At 44.7% G+C, this 18,715-nt stretch overlaps 1 protein-coding gene across 3 annotated transcripts in view; it reads left to right on the top strand.

Moving 5' to 3' along the window:
* The window catches only part of slc38a12 (solute carrier family 38 member 12), a 48,495-nt gene that overhangs the window by 6,125 nt on the left and 23,655 nt on the right, over nucleotides 1-18,715 (top strand). For all 3 annotated transcript variants that reach the window (XM_004071131.5, XM_020705016.3, XM_078951949.1), the window contains 2 exons: nucleotides 5,244-5,343; nucleotides 9,163-9,259. In XM_004071131.5, coding sequence (XP_004071179.1) covers nucleotides 5,244-5,343; nucleotides 9,163-9,259 — 197 coding nt within the window. The remainder of the gene's footprint in view (nucleotides 1-5,243; nucleotides 5,344-9,162; nucleotides 9,260-18,715) is intronic.

Below are 18,715 nucleotides of genomic sequence, written 5' to 3'. Positions count from 1 at the left end.
CCTCCCCCCATGCGGTGGGAATGCTGCCCGCTGTTTCTGAGCGGAGATGAATTTGAGGCACACGTGTCGCGGCGCGGCGCGCTCCGGGTCCTGACGGAGCACAGCTGGAATGCACAAACGCGCATTTGACCTTCACCAGCTTCTAATGTAAAGCTGACCTCTATGGTTTCACACAAAAATCGCATTAATGTCCTGTTTGTTTATCTTTTCGTCTGATTGAACAGAAGAACATAAACCAAAATATAAACCCTAAACCTGTCCTGCTGTGGCATTTTTGAAACGGTATTATAAAAATCAGTTTGTAACAAACACTACTTTATTTAAATTATTGAATGTTATCAAGACTTTTGGGTTCTTCACGTAATGTTTTAACAGAATCAAATAACAATCGGAAACAGGAGAAACACACCTCCTGTAGAGCTTTTTCTAAACATTAATTACATTTATTACATCCCAAGTGTCCTTTGCTCTATTGTCTCCCCCCCCCCTCATAGAATCAGTGAAGATGCCCAAAGAAAGCGGACATGTCCGTATCGGCCTCGGCCCATTAATCCAAACCAAACTCCCCCCCCAGAAATAAACTGCTATAACAGTAAAAAATATGTGTGGGTACCCAAGAAAGAAAGACACAAAAAGTGGTTTCAGTCTCACCGACCCCGTTTAATAACGTTGGGGCGGGACTGCAGTGTAAACAGTCCACAGCATGAATAAACATGTGAAGATCATGAAAAGACCACATCCATTATTTTCAGTGGATAACATGTTCATCACACTTCAAACGCGTGTTACTCCCCTCACATATAAACACGGGGAGGGCTAATGGTTTTTTCCTTTTTCTCATAGTCATTATGTGACCCTGTCTCAAGATATTCAATTGTTTGATTAAATTAAAAGTGACAACTCGCTCTAAATTAATGGCAATAAAGGAGTTTAAAAACTTTATTGTCCTAGGAGGGAAGACGGAGGCCGAGGCTGGACTGACAGATGCATCCTCTGGGTGTTTGATTAACATGCAGGAATGCATAAAAAAGGACACGATTTCATGTTAGATGTACATGTCGTCCCCCGCCGCCCCATTCTCCACAGATAATAGAACGCTGAAGTGATTGAGCGCCGCTCCTTTGTCCTTTTCATGTAATTAAAAGGCGCCCGTCCTGCTGCTGGAGCGGCGCTCTCTGAGGACGTCTTCAGCTGAAATTGACGTGGCAGCAGCTGTACGCAGGCTTGGAAGAAGGCCACAGGTTTGGCATCAGCCTGACCTGCAGCCACTGACAGGAATGTTGATGGGGGCGGGTTTATCTGCACCGCCGCAGAACGCGTAGCTGCAACCTTCACGTCGACGCGTTGAAAGTTGATTAAAGGACGACTTTGGCTAAAGTCAGAGAGGCAGCCGCTAACAGAGAACTGTCCTTGCATCAGCATCTTGTCTCAGGCGATCTCACCGCGGCGATATGATGCGGCGAGGAACATGGAGGCTGAGCAAACAGCGGGATTGATTTGTCAACACGTGCCGTCCTTCAGGAGCGTGGTCGCCAATACTAATTCGCTCCAGCGTTGCGCCGCCTTCCTTCCGTCTAATCAGAACCCGAATTGGAGCTTTTTTTTGACCACGCTTCAGCGACTTTTGCTTAAATGTCAGACTTGATGAAAGTAGGGTTTTCTCCAGCTTGTGTCTCCATAATGTTCTGTTATCCACAACCTTGTAAACCGGCGCTTCAGTGTCAGTGGCGTGTTATAATGCTGGAGCGGGATCAATGTGTGGATCGATATTCCAAGAGCAATCCCCGCACAGCAGTTCTTCACAGCAGCTTAACTCCTTCCCCGAAACTGAACCGGGTTCTGTTTGACTTTTATTTCTCCACTGAAGGAGTCAATTTGATCTTCAGGAAACTGCAGAAAGGAGGGAATTTGCCTTAAAAAAACAAATATCCTTACTGTGGATAACTTTATTTAAATGTTTGGTTCATTAATGGCCTTTTCGTCTCCCTAGTTGCCGCTAATTTTACTTCATCAGACTTTCACTTAAGTTTAGAGACATGAGTGGAGATAATAGAGCTTTTGAGTAACCGCAGGTTTAAAAACAGTTTAACATTTGACACGAGTCTAAACGCCGCTGCATTTAGCCTACAGGCCGGGCTTTGGACATGCCAGCCTTATCCCATGATGGATAGAATGAGGTGAAATCTGGGACGATGTTTTCTGATGGAGGCGTTCAAGGAGCCTCTTCCAAAAATAAGTTTATGTAAATGCACATTATGGGTTTTCATGCTCAAAACTGTTGTTTTAGGCAAGTTTTTATGATTCTTAAGTCGGTTTTCAGGCTCTGTGTAGAAAATGTGAGGACATTGAACGAGTGCTGAAAGTGATTTTTGACCAATCGGGGACTTTTCGTTGGTAGTGATGGATAGGTGTCGTTCTTTTTCATTCACAGAAGTGAAAAGCCTTTTATAGTAAACCATATCCATGTAGATGATCATATGTTACCCTAAAGAACACATTTTTTATAAATTAAGAGTTATTTTCGCAGCTCATTTTCCTACCCTTAAGTAAGACTACTTGATCTCTGAGGCTCCGCCTTTTGCTCCTTGTGGGTGCCGCCCATTTCATGACGTCATCCTAGCATCGGCCTCATCAGTGTCTGCGTTTCGCCCACGAAAACAAACAACTGAACTTTTGCAAAGACGGATGTGCATATTGTTCATATAAAAGACGGGCGATCACCGCTAGGTCCTCTGAGTGGGTGTGTCTGTTAGCCTGGGGGCGGAGCTGGGAGTGCAGACACTTCCTGGAAGGGGCGGTTCTTCACTTTGTGATGTCACAATGTAAGAACCCGCTCGGTTTTTATCTTAATCTTAAAAACTGGTGTGATTTTTGTCCAAAGTAAAAGTACAAAATTCTCATTACAACATGCTATTTTCTCTTCATATTTAAACATTTATTGATAAAAATAAAACAATACAAATACAGATCGATAGAGACACAAGTCTTAATCGTAATAAATTGCTGGATGGAATCAGAGATCCGCCGTTTTTTTTCTGCTGTGGACATTTTCAACAAAACTCAGTTTTATTTTTGTGGCTTTGCTGCTCCTTCTGGGTTTTACTCTGACAGAAACGGGCCAGAATGGTTAAAAAATGCAGAATCCCGGTGGAACAGAACCGATACGAAGTCCAAAGTCCGTGTCTGCCTCCAAGCAATGTCAATACGAGACAGAGGCACCTGATTGGTTGGAATCTGGACCAATCAGCAGCTGTTAGATGGCAGATTTGTCAAGCTAAACGGAAACTTATGAACGCAAAATCAAAGATGGGAAAAAGGTGAGATATGAGTCACAACGCATGTGAAAACATTTGTGTTGCAAACGCAAAATTATATTTTTTTCAAAGCAAGAGAAAAAGTCCTTGAAGGACTTAGAAGGATTTGTTTGCAACGTGGGGCCATAAATATCACTTCATAGGTTTTTTGGATTGGGAGGGGCTGGTGCTCAGAGAGCAGGCTTTCAGAGGAATACTCAGAAATGCGTTAATGGATCCAAATACCACTTTTAGATCGTTTCTAGTGAGGAGTGAACATTACATTACACTAAATTGATTCTGCATGTTATAGGGCCTTTATTATTTGGGGGAACCGGTTTAGCTCGTGCTGGTTTGCGGCGCCTTCCGTCCGTGCAACCAGGGTTCGATTCCGGGCTGCTCCCTGTTCCCTTCTCCACCTCCGTGCCGGTTCCAAGCCCGGTTTGAGAAGGTTGCGTCAGGAAGGGCATCCGGCGTAAAAAAAACATTGCCAAGTTTACCATGCGACTTGTTCGCTGTGGCGACCCCTGATGGGAGAAGCCGAAAGAGGAAGAAGAAGATAGGGCCTTTATTATTTGGGTTAGGAATTGTATGACATTTCTTTTATCAGAATAGAGATGTGAAAGAAAAACCAGATTCACCAGATTTGCACTGCTTTGACATTTTACACCACGCCCTTTTCCAACTGAGTACATGCGCTAGTATCGCGTAGCGACAGAACAGTGTGAACAAAAGCGTGTTCAAAAAGCCACGTTTAGGCGCCACACATGCTGGGTTATGTTCAAGAACATCCTGAGAACGCCACACGGCAGAACTGGAATACTGCTGTAATGGGAACACTGGTGCAGAGATGTACCTAAACCATCAGTTTAAGTGGTCACACCACGATGAGGTCAGGGTGACTGGGAAAAGTGGAACATTGCTTTATTGCGGTATCTTGTTTCCATGACTTGAACCCACCTCAGGGATTTTCAGGGAACTTCAGTTTTTGGTCCGTTTCTGTAGCGGTTCTGACTGGTCTCTTGGCTCCCGAGCTCTGAAAGAGTAGAAGCGCTCGCTGTCGTGTCGGCTGTCAGGTCGGTTGGAGGAAATGGGTTCTCGGTGAAACGCTGCGCTGCAGCACGGAAACCCATTCTGCAGCGTTTTTGCCCGTGGCTCCGGGTGATTGGGATATTAGTTACAGCGCCGTGACGGCCTGCTGCCTCGTGGCCATGAAGATACCTGCCGCTAACTGACAGCTGCACAGAGAACAGGATGTCTTTATCTGCAGCTGAGTTATTCATGCCTTTTGTCTGCGCTTGAATGAGGGAAAAGAGACGAAGAAGTAGCTTCCTGAGGAGTGAATTATCTGCAAACATTGGTTTTTCCCAGCAGTCCCCTCTGATTGCTGAATGAAAGGTTGATAATCGCCTTCCTTATGGTGATGTCGCTGCGTTGGCGCCACCCTCAGCCCTTCAGGAAACGGCGTGGTCCGTGGAGCCACAAATCTGTCAGCTTTTATCGCTTTTTAATGGAGCCTGGGCTCTAATTTCTTTCCCTGTGATAAATTAGCGGAGTGGTCGGCCTGGATGGTTAAAACTTGGGTCTGAGGATCCGGGAGGATGATTGATGTGCGGCACGCACCGTTGTCCGCTGGAGAACGCTCTCCATCCGGGTCGGCCACTCAGACTTTCTCCAGCTGAGCCATTTGTGTTTTTAATTAATGTCATTAATGTTCTTCGGTAAAACAAAGAGGTTTGCAAACCAAATGTTGGGATGTAATGGGGGATATGCGTGGGCGTGCATTTCAATAACAGACGGCGAGGTTTGACATTCAGGCCTGTCAGCGATAAATCACGCTGAAGTGTTTGGACGGCTGCAAAAATGAAAAATGTGTTTGTTTGTCACCCATTGATCTTATCTTCCTTCAGAACCCAGAATCCTTCATGGCTTAATCATTTTGTCTTTCAGTTGGCGTCAACATGTTCTACATCTGCATCATCGTGTACCTGTACGGGGATCTGGCCATCTACGCCGCCGCCGTGCCCATCTCCCTGATGGAGGTTGCCTGGTGAGAACGCCTCCTCTCCTCTTGGCTGCGCTGCTCGCTGTGGTTACGGGTGTTCTGGTGGGAACTTCAGGCCGGTTCTGGTATTCCGTGCTCGTTCTCTGCTCATATGGCGTTTGGTCAAAACAATAAAGCTGTGCTGACAGAGGCCTTCAGGCCCGGTCGCCTCCCTGGACCTTCGGCGCCGTCGACCTGCTGCCAGACGGGCTTTTATTGCAGGTCTGTTTGTTTTCCTGTGGACTCTCTGGTTGATCCCAGGAGAAGCTTGATGGCAGAAACGCTCCTGGTCGTCTTTTGATGAGTTCTGATGGTTAAAGATTTAAACCTAAAGGTCCAGGCGGTTTTAAACTTTTAACAAACCTGTCACAACTTTTATTGTGCTGTATCGTTTTTAAATTAGATTTTTTTTTAATAGTAAATAAGAATGAAGGTCATAGAGTATCAAGTCGGTTTTTTTATTGAAAAATTAATTTATTACATTTTAAAGTAGACTTTTATTAAACCATCATTATACCATGGTCCAGGTGAAATCTCAATTCTGATTGGCTGCTGGGTGTGCGTTAAAAAGTGATATACCACAGGATAATCGCACGGTGATAAAAGAAGTTCGGGCACCTAGCTTAAATGTTTGGTATCACTGCGCCGGCTTCTTTAAAAAAACCTTTATCTGCATCATTTGGACAAAAACAAGCTGTAAGAGGAGAACTTTCTCTCTGAACTGATGCTTTATTCAACCCATCGGGATGATCAGCATTTATATATATCACTTTATATCGCTGAGTCTTTACTGCAGCGGTGGTGCGGCGCAACGCGGACTATTTGTTACGTGCACCACGTAACAAGTAGTCCACTTTTTGTGATATAGCGATCCACATTGGAAAAAACAAGAATTAAGGACTAAAAACAGGTTACCGTAATTTCCGGACTATAAGCCGCTACTTTTTTCCTGCGCTTACAGCCGTGCGGCTTATTCAGTGACGCGGCTAATTTATGGTTTTAATTGGCGGCCGCCATGTACGCATTTTCGGACACAGTGAATGGTTTGTATTCTCTATCTAACACCAAGCACAAGTCATTTGTTTTTCAACACACCTCTAAGCAGCCAAACAGCATGGAGTTGACTTCAGGTCTTAGACACTTCAGTCATGGTTCAACCAAACGAAACACGCATGCCCGGCCGCATCCCAGAATCCTTTGGTGCCATTAGACCCAACGTGCATGTGATCGCCACTACAATATGATGCAGCTTTCAAGTTAAAAGCAATCGTTAAAAGCAGCGTGAAAAAATCCACCATCACCATCGGGTTTGGAAAAGCCGGTCAGCTGCGTGACGGAGAGAACAGCGCATGGAGTGAATTTACCTCAGAGTCATAGTGACTCGGCTGGCTGCACGTAAATATGTGAGAATAACATCAGCCTTTATTTTGTCGGGACACGACTGGAAACACAAATTGACGTGGTCGTGTTAACGGTTTCTAAGGACTGAGCGGAGTTTTGCATTGAAAAGCTCACAGCCTCCGTGTGAGCTGGAGACATGTTTTCCTGCTGCTCATCACATAGAGCTGCGGGGCTGATGGCAGTCTGATGGCTCCCACACGTAACAACGCATCCGCCCCTCATACACAAAACGTACAGTATTAAGTCTGATTGCTCTGCACAGACACGATTTGCTCCGTTCACCGGCGCAATGGGGACGAAGCGCTCCTCCTTGAAGCCGCCCTGGCCAGAGCTGTCGGAGTAGATAGGAAGGAGCGCGCGGAGAGCAGAGGCGTCGAGCCATTCTGCCGGCTGCAGCCAGGGCTTACTCGAGGCGTCCGCGGAGCAACAGTGTTTGTGGTGGAAGGAAACTTCTGACCCACGCGCCGCGCTGAGGCGCGCACTTTTCAGTCGTCGCTGCTTTATTGCTCCGTACTTGCTCATTCTTAAAAATGTACAACAGTATGGCGAGCCGGGCATTGGCCCCGCCTTTAGCCCCTAAGACTCATGGGAAATGGGGGATCGCGGATGTAAATTTCCTCATCATAACTGAGGGATGTAATGTTGATTATATGGTTACTGTTTGTAATTTTATGTATGATACCTAGATTGTAAATAAGTTAAAAAAAATAAAAAAATGAATAAAAAAAACCATAACTGAGGAACTTGTGAACAGAATAGAGTTCCATGCTGTTTGGCAGATGTAGATAAACTCAAATACATGAGCCTGAGGCAAAGCTGACTCCACCCACTGTGTGCTAATAAATCACACTTACTCTGGGAGTCAGGACGTGATTTATCAGGATGACAATGTTGCCTAAAACATGCGGCTTGTACTCCCGACGCGGCTTGTGTATGTATGAAAGTAGTTAAACACGTGAAAATGGGTGGGTGCGGCTAGTAATTGGGTGCGCTTTGTAGTCCGGAATTTACGGTACTATTTATTTATTTTATAAGTGACCATGATATAAGCGGGTTAATGGCCTTCGAAGTGTGCATGAAGACTTTTTAACGCACTTCACGAAAGCGAAGGCTTCCACGGCGTGCGTTAAAAAGTGATAATGCACACTTCGTCGGCCATTAAGGCTTACTTTAACAACAGAAACATTCTCTATAACTTAATGATCACAAAACACTGTATATTTATTCTACAGTTTATAAGCTGCTCCTTAAGCGTTGTTCAAAGTCCCACTTTGATCATCTTCTGATGTGTTTTCAAAGAGTTCCCAATGATCTATGTAACGTTGCTTTCTTTTAATTCCGTCTATATTGGTTTAAACAAAAAAGGGTCTTTAAATATGGAGCCTAAATAACCTTTTTAATGTTGAGGAAAAAATGACAACGAGGAAGAAAATATTCTTTTTAAAGGAAAAGACGTCCAATAATTTTTCTCTGAATATCAAATGTCTTCATCATTTTTGTACCTTTTTTAAGGTCAATTTCAGTTTTTCCAACTACAAACAGAATCATTTAAAGTTCTGATCGTCTTCTGATCTGTTTTCAAAGTGTGGTCTTTTAATTTTGATGATGCAGTTTTTAGGAAAAATCCCCCAAAAACTGTGTCGTTTTCTGGGACATAGTTTCTGCAGAGCGCTGGCATTTCTCACAAACATATCTTTTTGGTTATTGTGCTGTTTTCCCTTCATCTATGGTCAAATTTGATCATTTCTTTCTTTCTTTATTTGTTTTTGGGCCCATTCTTACCTTTGAAGTTTCATTTTCATCCAACAATGAAGCTTTCAAACCTGCATTTTCTCCCTTTAGTTTATATATAAATTCCAAAAGAATTTAATACAAATGTACAACTTGTGAAGTAGCCTGTAGACGACACACAAAGCTTTTATTTTGGAGTAAATCTCTGTCACATGGACTCAGGAATCCTGGGATTTTCTGACAGGTGAGTCTAAGTGGGCGTTAATTGCTCCACATAACTCACTGTGTTGCCTCATCCTTTCTGAAACCATCTGCTTCTTCAGACGGCGTTCCCCGTCGCCTGCGCTCTTCACCGTACGGCGAGCACGGCTACAGATGTTTAAGGCGGGAAGATTTACGCCGCTGCAGTCGTCAGTTTCAGTTCACGCACTCTTCCTCGTCTGTCTGAAACGTCCCCCCTCCCCTCAAACAGCTGCTCGCGTCTGAATTCCTCAGAAAAACCTATATATTCCATAATCGTTCCTGCCCGTCAGGCGGGGAGGGAGGCAGTCATGGTGTGACTCCTTCATTCAAACGGGATTTCTGCAACGAGCGAAACAATCCAGGCTTTTACTGAACCAAATTCACCAGGAATCATTCGTGTCCTCACTGCTCCTTTGTTGGTCGTAACCCTGTGCCTGTGTGTCCGTGCAGCGGAAACCGCTCCTGCAGCGCTGGAGGCGTGAAGTTCAACGACACGGACGCCTGCTGGGGCCCGGTGACCAGAGCAGACGCATACCGAGTGTTTCTGGTGAGATCTTCATTTCAAACAGCCGTCGCACAAAGTTCTGCCCGACCTGCTCGGTGCTCCGGCTGATCGGACCACGCGTCTGATGCAGCCGTGAGCGGGGGGGTGGGGGTGAGAAACCTCACGGCGGCGCTTTGCTTTTCCAGACACGAGGTCTTCAAAGTGGTATTTTAATCATCGAAACCTGTGTCGTTGTCTAGGACGTAGTTTCTGCAGAGCGGCAGGAGTTCATTAGAAATCCCCCTCTGTGTTGTGGGCGGGACTGTTGGTATGAAGCAACCCCCACCCCCCTGTTCCCCTTTCCTGTTGCTCTGAGCAGGGAGCATCCAGCCTGTCTAGCATATTTAGGTCACAAATACAATCTTTTTCCAACTGTATTTTTTCATCAGCTCCTGATTCACTGCGATTTGAATAAATAAATACTGAGATATGCAATTTTAAATTTTTTATATGTGTCCTCCCTCATCAGAAAAATGCTATAAGAACATCTTAATACCACCAAAAACACAATTTTCATTAGAGTGGGTCTTTCGTGGTTGATGCCTTCACCTTTAGTTCTTGATGGGAAATTTCGCCGTTTTGATTCTTGATTCCAAACCTTTATTTATTACACCTCCTTTCAAAGTGAAGTCACCATCAAACAGAAAGTCCTAAAACACTTCCTTCATCAGGGCAGTTTTTAAATCAGCTTCTCCAGAATTCTCTGACAGAAATAGTGTCTTTGTTTGGATATGGATGTAAATGACTGCAAAAAGTTTTCATCTCCTAAACGCCTGGATTTGGACTTTCTGCGGTTCTGTAAAGTCTGGATTAAGAAACATAGTTGCAAACACATTTTTGATTTATTTCATTTCATTTAGTTTGTTTGACACGGACCATGTCATGAGCATTAACCGAAGGGAAGATGCTCCGTACCAGTCTGCAGCTCTCAGAGCTCATTTCCATCTGCATCCCTTCAGGTGAGCCTCAAGGGAACTGAGACACACCTGTGCTGCCCTTAAGATGCAGCCGCTCCTCTGTGCGACCCGCACAACCCCAGAACATGTGTCACCTGTGTGGGTCAACCCCCGTACAGGTGACGTGTCTAAGGCTTAAATCAGTTTTGGAAGGAACGTGTGACCCCTGGACGCTGACACCAACCTGTGCTGAATAGAAAGTTTCCATCGGCATAAGGAGGAGAGTCTGCTTAAGCCTGAGCGTCTGACGGGAAAAGGCTTTTGTCCTTGGAACGAGCCGAGTTTTAACTTTGAACAGCGACAGTGATGTATGTCCCGATTTCACAGCTCAGTTCGGAGCCTTTCGGCTCTGCGCCCCTTTTTCTGCTAAAAGCAATTAGCTAAAAAAAAAACCTCCACCGGCCGAGAAAAACCTTCAGCTTCATTTTAATTAAAGACCGTCCAAACATTTCCTGACCTTGGTCTTTAAAGGTTCACCACTGTCATAGTGTTCCCCGTTGCCCTTCGGTTATGACTATGCAGTTTTTAGCTAAAATCCTAAAACCTGTTTTTTTTCTGGGACGTAGTTTCTGCAGAGCGGCAGGAGTTCATGAGGAAAAATATTAAGACGGCATTTAAACAAAGGGATGACCACATTAGTCCAGTTTAGATCCAGATTCCAGCTCAGACCAGGAACACAAAGGCGTTCATGGATCTGTTTGTCTCCAGGTGGATACATCAGAATGGGGCGGAGCTGGGAGCTTGTGGCCACGCCCAATGTATTTTCTACGTCACAAATACGATATATTTTCTTCTGCTCCTGATTCACAACCATCAGAATAAAGAAACTCTCAGAAATGCAATTGTAAGCTTAATTTTCTTAATTCTGTTTTTTCCGTAGTATAAGTCGCTCTGGACTATAAGTCTCACTTTGGGTACAAAAGTAAAATGCTTCTAAACAAATTTGCCAAACCTTTTCACACCGAATGCCATTAACACGTCAAATTCATGTCCGCTGTCTCTTTTGACGGCGGTCAAACTATGTTCAATGCCCGTCTAAAAATGTGTTCATACACTAGACACTCCCGTCGTGTGTGGGAGGAGCTGTCGTCATGATTTTAGCCTCATCACTACATGGAAGCATTGACTATATGTCTTATTTACAATACACGGACGACTTGGAGGAAGCTGAGAGGTCAGTTTTATTTTGAAGAGTTCTACAGAAGCAGCGGTAATCAGGCGTCCATGTCTGGGTTCGTGAGATCATTCAGTCTGAATGACGGCGCTTTTAGCCGTACCTCCATCTCCCTGTGACCCAGTTTGATGACTTCCTGTCCCGCATTAGTTTGAGGATTCAAAAAAAATAATAAGAAAAATGTCATAAAGGAGGAGTCATCAGGAGGAGGACGACCAGATTCTCCTCCATGTTTGTATTCTTCTGTGTTGCTGTCGGTAGTAAATAATGGTACACATACCTACAGTGTTACTGGGTAACAACTGCTAAAGGGCAACCAGTTGTTGGTCAGAAAACACTGTATATATGAGCCTATTTTTGTCTAAAAAAAGAAATCACAGATAAGTCACTCCCATGGTCAAACTATGCAAAAACCTCGACTTATACTCAGAAAAATGCGATACAAGTCCTCCATCATCAGAAAATGCCACAAGAACATGTTAGAAACACCATTTTCATTGGAGTGGATCTTTGACATGAACATGTAACACTAAATCTCACCTGCCACGAGGATCTGTTTAGAAGCTCCGCCCCCAAAAACCAGAACAGTCATTTGAAATAGTTAACTGCTTACACTTACGGCTTGAACCTTTAAAAGGCCGATCCCCCCCCCCCCCCCCCCCCCCATCTTTAAAGAATTGAGTGAAGCTGCAACATTTGGCCCTCAGACCCCCCCCCCCCCCCATGTTCTCCCAAGATTCAAACTTTAAGTAATTTACAGGAACGTCAGCTGGAAAGATAAACTTTTATGATATATTGTCCTGACCTTTATCTTTCTGAAAAGGATCTTTTTCCAGCCGCGTTCTCTAAATCCCTCCTCAGCCGAGTGACGCTGCTGAGTGATTTATGAATAAGCAGGAGACGGATGTTCAGAACGTGCGAAAGTGGCACAAACACGATCAAATGACATGTGGAGGGCTCAAAGCATCTATACGCAGAGGGGAAATGAGCCCTGCTCTTACCTTTGTGTTACAAAAACGATGCACTTCATCTTAGTCAACAAGGTTGGAAAGAAGTCCTTGTCATAAATTTTAGATGAGCTTTTACGGTGCTCCTATCTCAAAGCAGAGCTCCCAGTAGCGGTTTTAGGCACGGGCCATACGGGCGATCGCCCGGGGCGGAAAAATGACGGAGGGGCGGCGCCAGCGGTTCAGCTCTTGTAAAATACTTTATCCATCACTATTGGTTTACTTATATCACAGAGTTTGTAACAGCCTGAAACCTGGCGGCGCCCCCGCCCCGCAGCTGCGCTCCCTCCTGTCTTTGAGAAGTAGACGCAAATGTGTGTGAGAAGGAGAAGGGAGGGGGCGCGGGGTGAAGGGTGCAGGCTGAGGTGAGCACGGAGCACAAAACGCATGCGCAAATCTGGCTGGATCTTCTTCCAGGAGGGGGGCAACGGTCGCGGGCCGCGGCTCAGTGCTTGATGAAAAAATAAAAATAAAAATTGCGCCGCCATGTAGCGAATTGGCGCCCCTGGGTGCAGCTGCACGCGCTCCTGCTGGAAATGTTTGACGAACGGGAGGGGGGGGGGGGGGCTGCGGGTATAAAAAAAGTATAAATAAATCATGCTTTTTTGGTTATTTCAAATAAAAAATGGGAAAACAAAAAAAATTCTTCACTTAGATGACAGTTGGTTTAGTCGACAGACTTGATACCTATGTCAGGACATTTATGCTAAATGCAAAAACATCTGAAATATGGAGAAAAAAGGTCAAAGCTGGAGCCCGATTTAGAAAGAAAAGAGAAGAAGAGGAGAAAACAGACAAAGAAAAGGTTATTATCGCATAGCTAGATGCACGTTTTCTAAATTCGAATGCTACCTGCCCTACAACAACAACAACGTTGCAGAGGAAAAATCTCTTGTTTGGTCTATCATGACCAAAACTGAAGTAGGCCCAAATATTGCAAATAACGTAATTTTTAAGATATTTATTCTTAAATGTTTGCTCTGCCTTAACTTGTAACATTAGTTATGATTAGTGTGTCTGTCTGCTCTGCTGTAACACAAAGTTTTTGTTGTGTTTTATTGTTGTATATTAGTTCATAATGTTAAATAAGCTGTGATGGTAGCATGCTGCTGCTGCTGCTGCTGCTGCTGCTGCTGCTGCTGCTGCTGCTGCTGCTGCTGCTGCTGCTGCTGCTAGCTTTTCAAAACTCCAGTTGATCAAGTCATACCTGAGATCACCAATGTCTCAGGAGCAACTCACTAACCTGCTGTTGTTAGTATCAATCACTCAGGGGGGGAGCAGATTTAATATGATGACGTTATTGACAAGCTTGCATCAGGAAGGCCACAAAGGTTAGGTTTTAGTTAGTGTTTTCTGTTCTTAGTGCTGCAGTTACATTTATTCTAGTGTATTATTAGTGTGATTTGTAGTTTATAATATTTATTTCAGATTGTTTGTGTTTATTAAATATTTCCTAACTGTATTTTCAGTTACAATAAATGGACAAAGTGACTCTATGGGGGGGGGGCGCTAGAGGAGGGCCTCGCCCGGGGAGTAATTCAGGGTAGAACCGCCACTGAGAGCTCCACTGGGAAGAAGAAGATCCAGCCCTCCTTGTTTTGTTCGTTTGCCGTCTTCACTTTAATTTAACCAAAATGATGTGAAGAATTACAATGAAATCCCTGAGCTGGAACCATGACAACAGAAGGAAAGATGGGGTTCACCTATAGCCCCATTTGACACAATCGTCCTTTTATTTTATGTTAATAGGAAATTAATGTTACCAGGAAAGTCCAATTCAGATTAAAAACCTCTTTTCAAGGGAGTCGCGGCCAGGTTTCCTCCTGAACCGCAGACGACAGACGCAACAATCGGTTTTTATGGAAATGGTCATTTCTATCTTGTCAGAGACTTCAACCGTGGATCCTTGAAGCAGTCCTGTTGTTTTCTGTAAAGTATAGGTTTGAGCCCCTTGGTCAGACCTGTTGGGGTCACACAGGTGACTCCATGAAATATCAAGGCCGTCCGGCGCTCAGTGAATCCCTGGAGAGAAAATATCCATGAACATTTTTCCTACAGGCGTGCTGCGGGCGACAGGTTGCAGTGAACACTTGGACAAACACGTAAGGGGGGAGTAGGTTAGCTGCAGGCGTGTCGTACAGGTTTTTCCTTTTTCCAACGCGTGTTAGTACTGTTCACGTGATCCGTGCGTGCTCCTCGCTGTTAGAAATGAGGAAATTAGACAGTCAGAGTATAGTTTGTGTGGACGTCTTACAGTCATCCTACGGACACATGCATTTCACGTGCACACTGTGTACGTGTAGCATTCGAGTGCCGTCATTAAGTACCCAGTACTCACACCTTACTAGAGTGTTCCCAAAGGACACTGTGTGTCACCCGTACGTCATAAGTGTGTGTACCTTTTAATAACTTGATGAATACTTCATGATACACTTATCACACGTACAACATTTTCATGGCGTCTCTTGAGCCTTAAGGGAACTGCAGACACACCTGTGCTCCGTCCAGACAATCCAAAGGTCACATGCACCCGTCGTACGGGTCAACCGTCCAAATGGGTGCATGTGACGAAGGTTTCAGACTGAGGAAACCTAAAAATCTTTAGACCTTTGGCTCCAACTCGGCTTGTTTGGGATAAGGAAACCCACAGTTTCAGTTCAGTATTTACAAAAAGAATTTTGGAAAAAGCTTGAGAAAAGTAAAAACTATACTTTTTAAAGAAGCAAAGTGAACAGCACAAGACAAAAATGGGACCTACTCCCATTGACCTCCATTACAAGGTTGTCCTGGTGGTCAATGGGAGATTCAGGGGAAAACAAACCAAAAACTCACTGAGTCAGCAGCCAACTTTAGAGCTGAAAAAAACTGCACTTTCTTCCCCTACTGGGGTCAATAATGCACTCTGTCTTTCCTGATTGGAAACATTTGTCATGTTTTCCTGCAGCGCAGTAGTCGTTACACAAGGGGGTGCCAATCTACCAACACACATAATACAATAGTGACTTTTTAACAGACGGATTGACTAAATAATGGTTAAAACAAACAATTGAGGAAGATGCTTAGACCTTTAAATGCCCGTATAAAATAAATCTACAGATTTATCTTTGTTAGTCGATAAATATTAAAGAATAAACTCCTACAGTTCAGCATCAACAGTTTAGTGGTTTATGTTCTCTCTCTAATTACATTCAATGTGTAAATGTTTTTACATGTCATCTACAGTCTCCTTTATTCAAAAAGACCACACAGATAAAGAATCGTCCCATTTTCAGTGAGAACCTGTTTGCAGAAGCCATCTGATGTGAGTGGAGCTGTGAGCGGGCCGGGCCGGGTCACTCTGTGGGAGGCAGGCCGCCTGCTGCTTCCACAGCAGTCAGATGGGCTGATGCAACAGGCAGCCACTACATATTTAGGGTTTAGTCCCTGACAAGAGATGAGAAAGCAGCCTGATTATGGCGCTGGTCTGAAGAGCCTTAATCCCTGCGTGGGTGACAGGCGGGATTCAGACAGAGTGGTATCGACCCAGCCGGTCCCTGGATACTGGGACTGGACCTAGCTGTCCCCATGAGCTTTCCCAGCACACAAATTACAAGAACTGGTCCTTGCAGGTCCAAAAAAATGCAGGACAGGAGTTACAGCCTTTATTTTTATGCGACACTAGAGATATTTGGCTGTTTTTTCTCTATCATCAGTTTTCAGAAACTTTGCCATTATGGCTTCATTCCATTTTCTCACCAGAACCAGCTAAGCTGCCACAGCTTTACTGTGTGTTGGACCATCCATGTGTGAATCTCTCTACCGTCTTGGCAGGTGTTCTCCCGTTAGAGCATCTGCAGCAGTCTGGGTGCTTCGTTGGCGGTGGACCACAGATTGTGGTGTATTTTTAGGAATGAGAACATCTGTCCCAGTAAACATGACTGCACTTTACAGAAAACAGAAACCGCTAGCTGCCCTGCTGGTTGACTTGTTTGTGTTGGAGTTGACACTCATTTGTAAGCTTTGTTAAAACCTGTTTACTAACCCTACCATAGTAGTCAACAGTGAAGCAGAAGTGAAGTCATAAATCCCCCTAATCTACTGCTTTGCTACTTTCTCCACAGCAGCCTCCTACTCTGAAGGAGTAGATCGTTACATTTTTAGGAGCTTTTAGGACCGCAGGTTTGGGTCCGGGCTTGCCTGCCCATGTGTCAAAGCGTCCTGATTCATGAAAAGAAGACGCTGAATCCCACATTGCTCCTGGTGGTTAAGGTTTGGTGCCAGTGTTAGACTATGGAGCTGCCGTGGGTCTGAAACTGTAAAGCGCTTTGGGCCTTAAAGTAAGGTAGAAAAGTGCTGCATCAGTATACGCCATTTACCATTTTAGCAGGAGGAAGTTTTCCTCTCCACAGTTGCCCAACACCATCGTAACAATGAGGCTTTGCACCCAAGGTTATTATAAATTATATTTTTTGTTGGTGTTTTTAGGCAATTGTTGGACAACTGTTGGAATAACTCAAACTAAAGCTGGTGGGATGTTTGAATTTAACCAGGGTAAAGATTTTTTTTAATAATCTATAATTATTTGCTTTTGTTGTAGTTGATTTAGCCGAGTTGAAGACTAGTGCCATCTGTTGGTCAAAAAGACGTGGTAAACCTTCACTACAAATGAAATGCTGAGAGAGAAGGGACTAAAAATGAAAAGCAACCAATGTTTATGTTTGTATTTAGAGTTTTTCTGGTGAATCTGCACAGACACACTTAAAGCACAAATAAAAGTTCTACCATTTCAAAACTTCTTTTTAAGGCAAAGCCATGTTGGAGTTTCAACCTGAACGACTGCAGGATAAACACTTCTGTCACCACTTCTGCGTTTTCACATCGTATCCTCAGATATCCGGGTTCCTCGTTGCGAGTCCTGAAAGCTCCAGACAGAATCATTTGATGACTTTACTGTTGACGCGTGTGTTCTTCTCTGGAGTGGAAGCTCCATCCGTGTCCTGGATTTGTGCCGACTTCCTGGCTCTGAGAGGGAGTCAGCAGGAGCCGTTACGTAACGGAGGACAGGGTGCAGGGTGGGCCTTTGATCGAAAAGATTAAGCCCCTCTAAAATTGTCGGGTCTTTCTGGGTTTTGATCAGAAACTTCAATGACCTCAGTTCAACTTTCTGTCCTTGATTGTCCTCGACAAAGTTTTCTCTTCTTGGATTTTCCTGCTGCGTCTTTGTCACAGCTGCTCGCCGGGTGGCGGCGGGTCCATTCTCCTCCGCTGGGCAGCCAGTCCGGTTTAATGGCTGATGCATGGTTCTCCCAGTATGAGGGAAGTGATGGAAAATCAATGCAGCGTACAAGCTTAGAAGGGTTTTATGCTGAGGCTGCACTCTTCACAGCTTGACTTCATGCAGATATTTCAATTACACGCTTTCTATTAAGCCTGTTCAAATAAAGTTAATTTGAATGGCATAGTTGTTGTCTGTCCCCTAAAAGTTCCACAATGACCCACCCTGTCACTTTCCCCAATAAAGCACTGATTGATTAATTAACTGACTAATAAAGATTTATTCCAGTAGGAGTTTCTCTGACCTTGAAGGCCTGTCTCCTTCTTGCGGTTGTTGAAGTGTTGGAGCTTGTTGCACCTCGTTAGCAGTAGAGGAAGGATGGAAGCAAACAGGTTTCATGATGGGTAAAAATAGAAGAAAAGCCTCCATCTGGGTTTAACTGAGCATACAGGTACAAGCGTCTCTGAAGAAGTCCTGTGGGGATCGGTGCGTTTCAGCTACAACAACTTCTTGATGCTTCAGCGACGTTTCAAAGATGTTTATCACATTTGAGAGGATCGTCTTAATTAAAGAAATACAGTCATCCTGAAACAACCGAATCCATTAAATTAGCTAAAGGACGTGCAGTGACCGTGTCTGCATGTGTGACCGTTCCCTCTGCTGGTTCCATTCCTGATGACCCGTTCTGCAGAGAGGTCAAACATCAGATCGACTCAGACTCGGGGAAACTGGTGAACCCAACGGTGGTGGTTAAGGAGCAGAGCCGTCTCCGGCTACCGTCCCGCCGCTGTGCGCCACAGCTGGGTTTGATTTGCACGCTAAGGAGGAGCGCAGCCGCTATCAGGGCCAGTGCAGATGGTTTAAGGGAGATTATCGCAGCAGGAGGAAGAGTTAGAGCTGCGATGATCCACGGGGGGAGTCCGCGCTGAGCAGCAGCAGGAAGTCGTGTCAGAGCAGTGGACGCTTTCATGGCGCCGTTGCAGGGTTGAGATGAGCGAGTACTGTTCAAGGAGATCCAGCGGTCACAGGGGAATAAGTGATGGATTTCCATTATTCAGGCAATTTTAG

The sequence above is a fragment of the Oryzias latipes genome, chromosome 8 (genome assembly GCF_053564925.1).
Source record: "Oryzias latipes strain Hd-rR chromosome 8, Olatipes_Hd-rR_3.1".
NCBI lineage: Eukaryota > Metazoa > Chordata > Actinopteri > Beloniformes > Adrianichthyidae > Oryzias > Oryzias latipes.
This window is presented reverse-complemented; position numbering and strand designations above follow the sequence as displayed.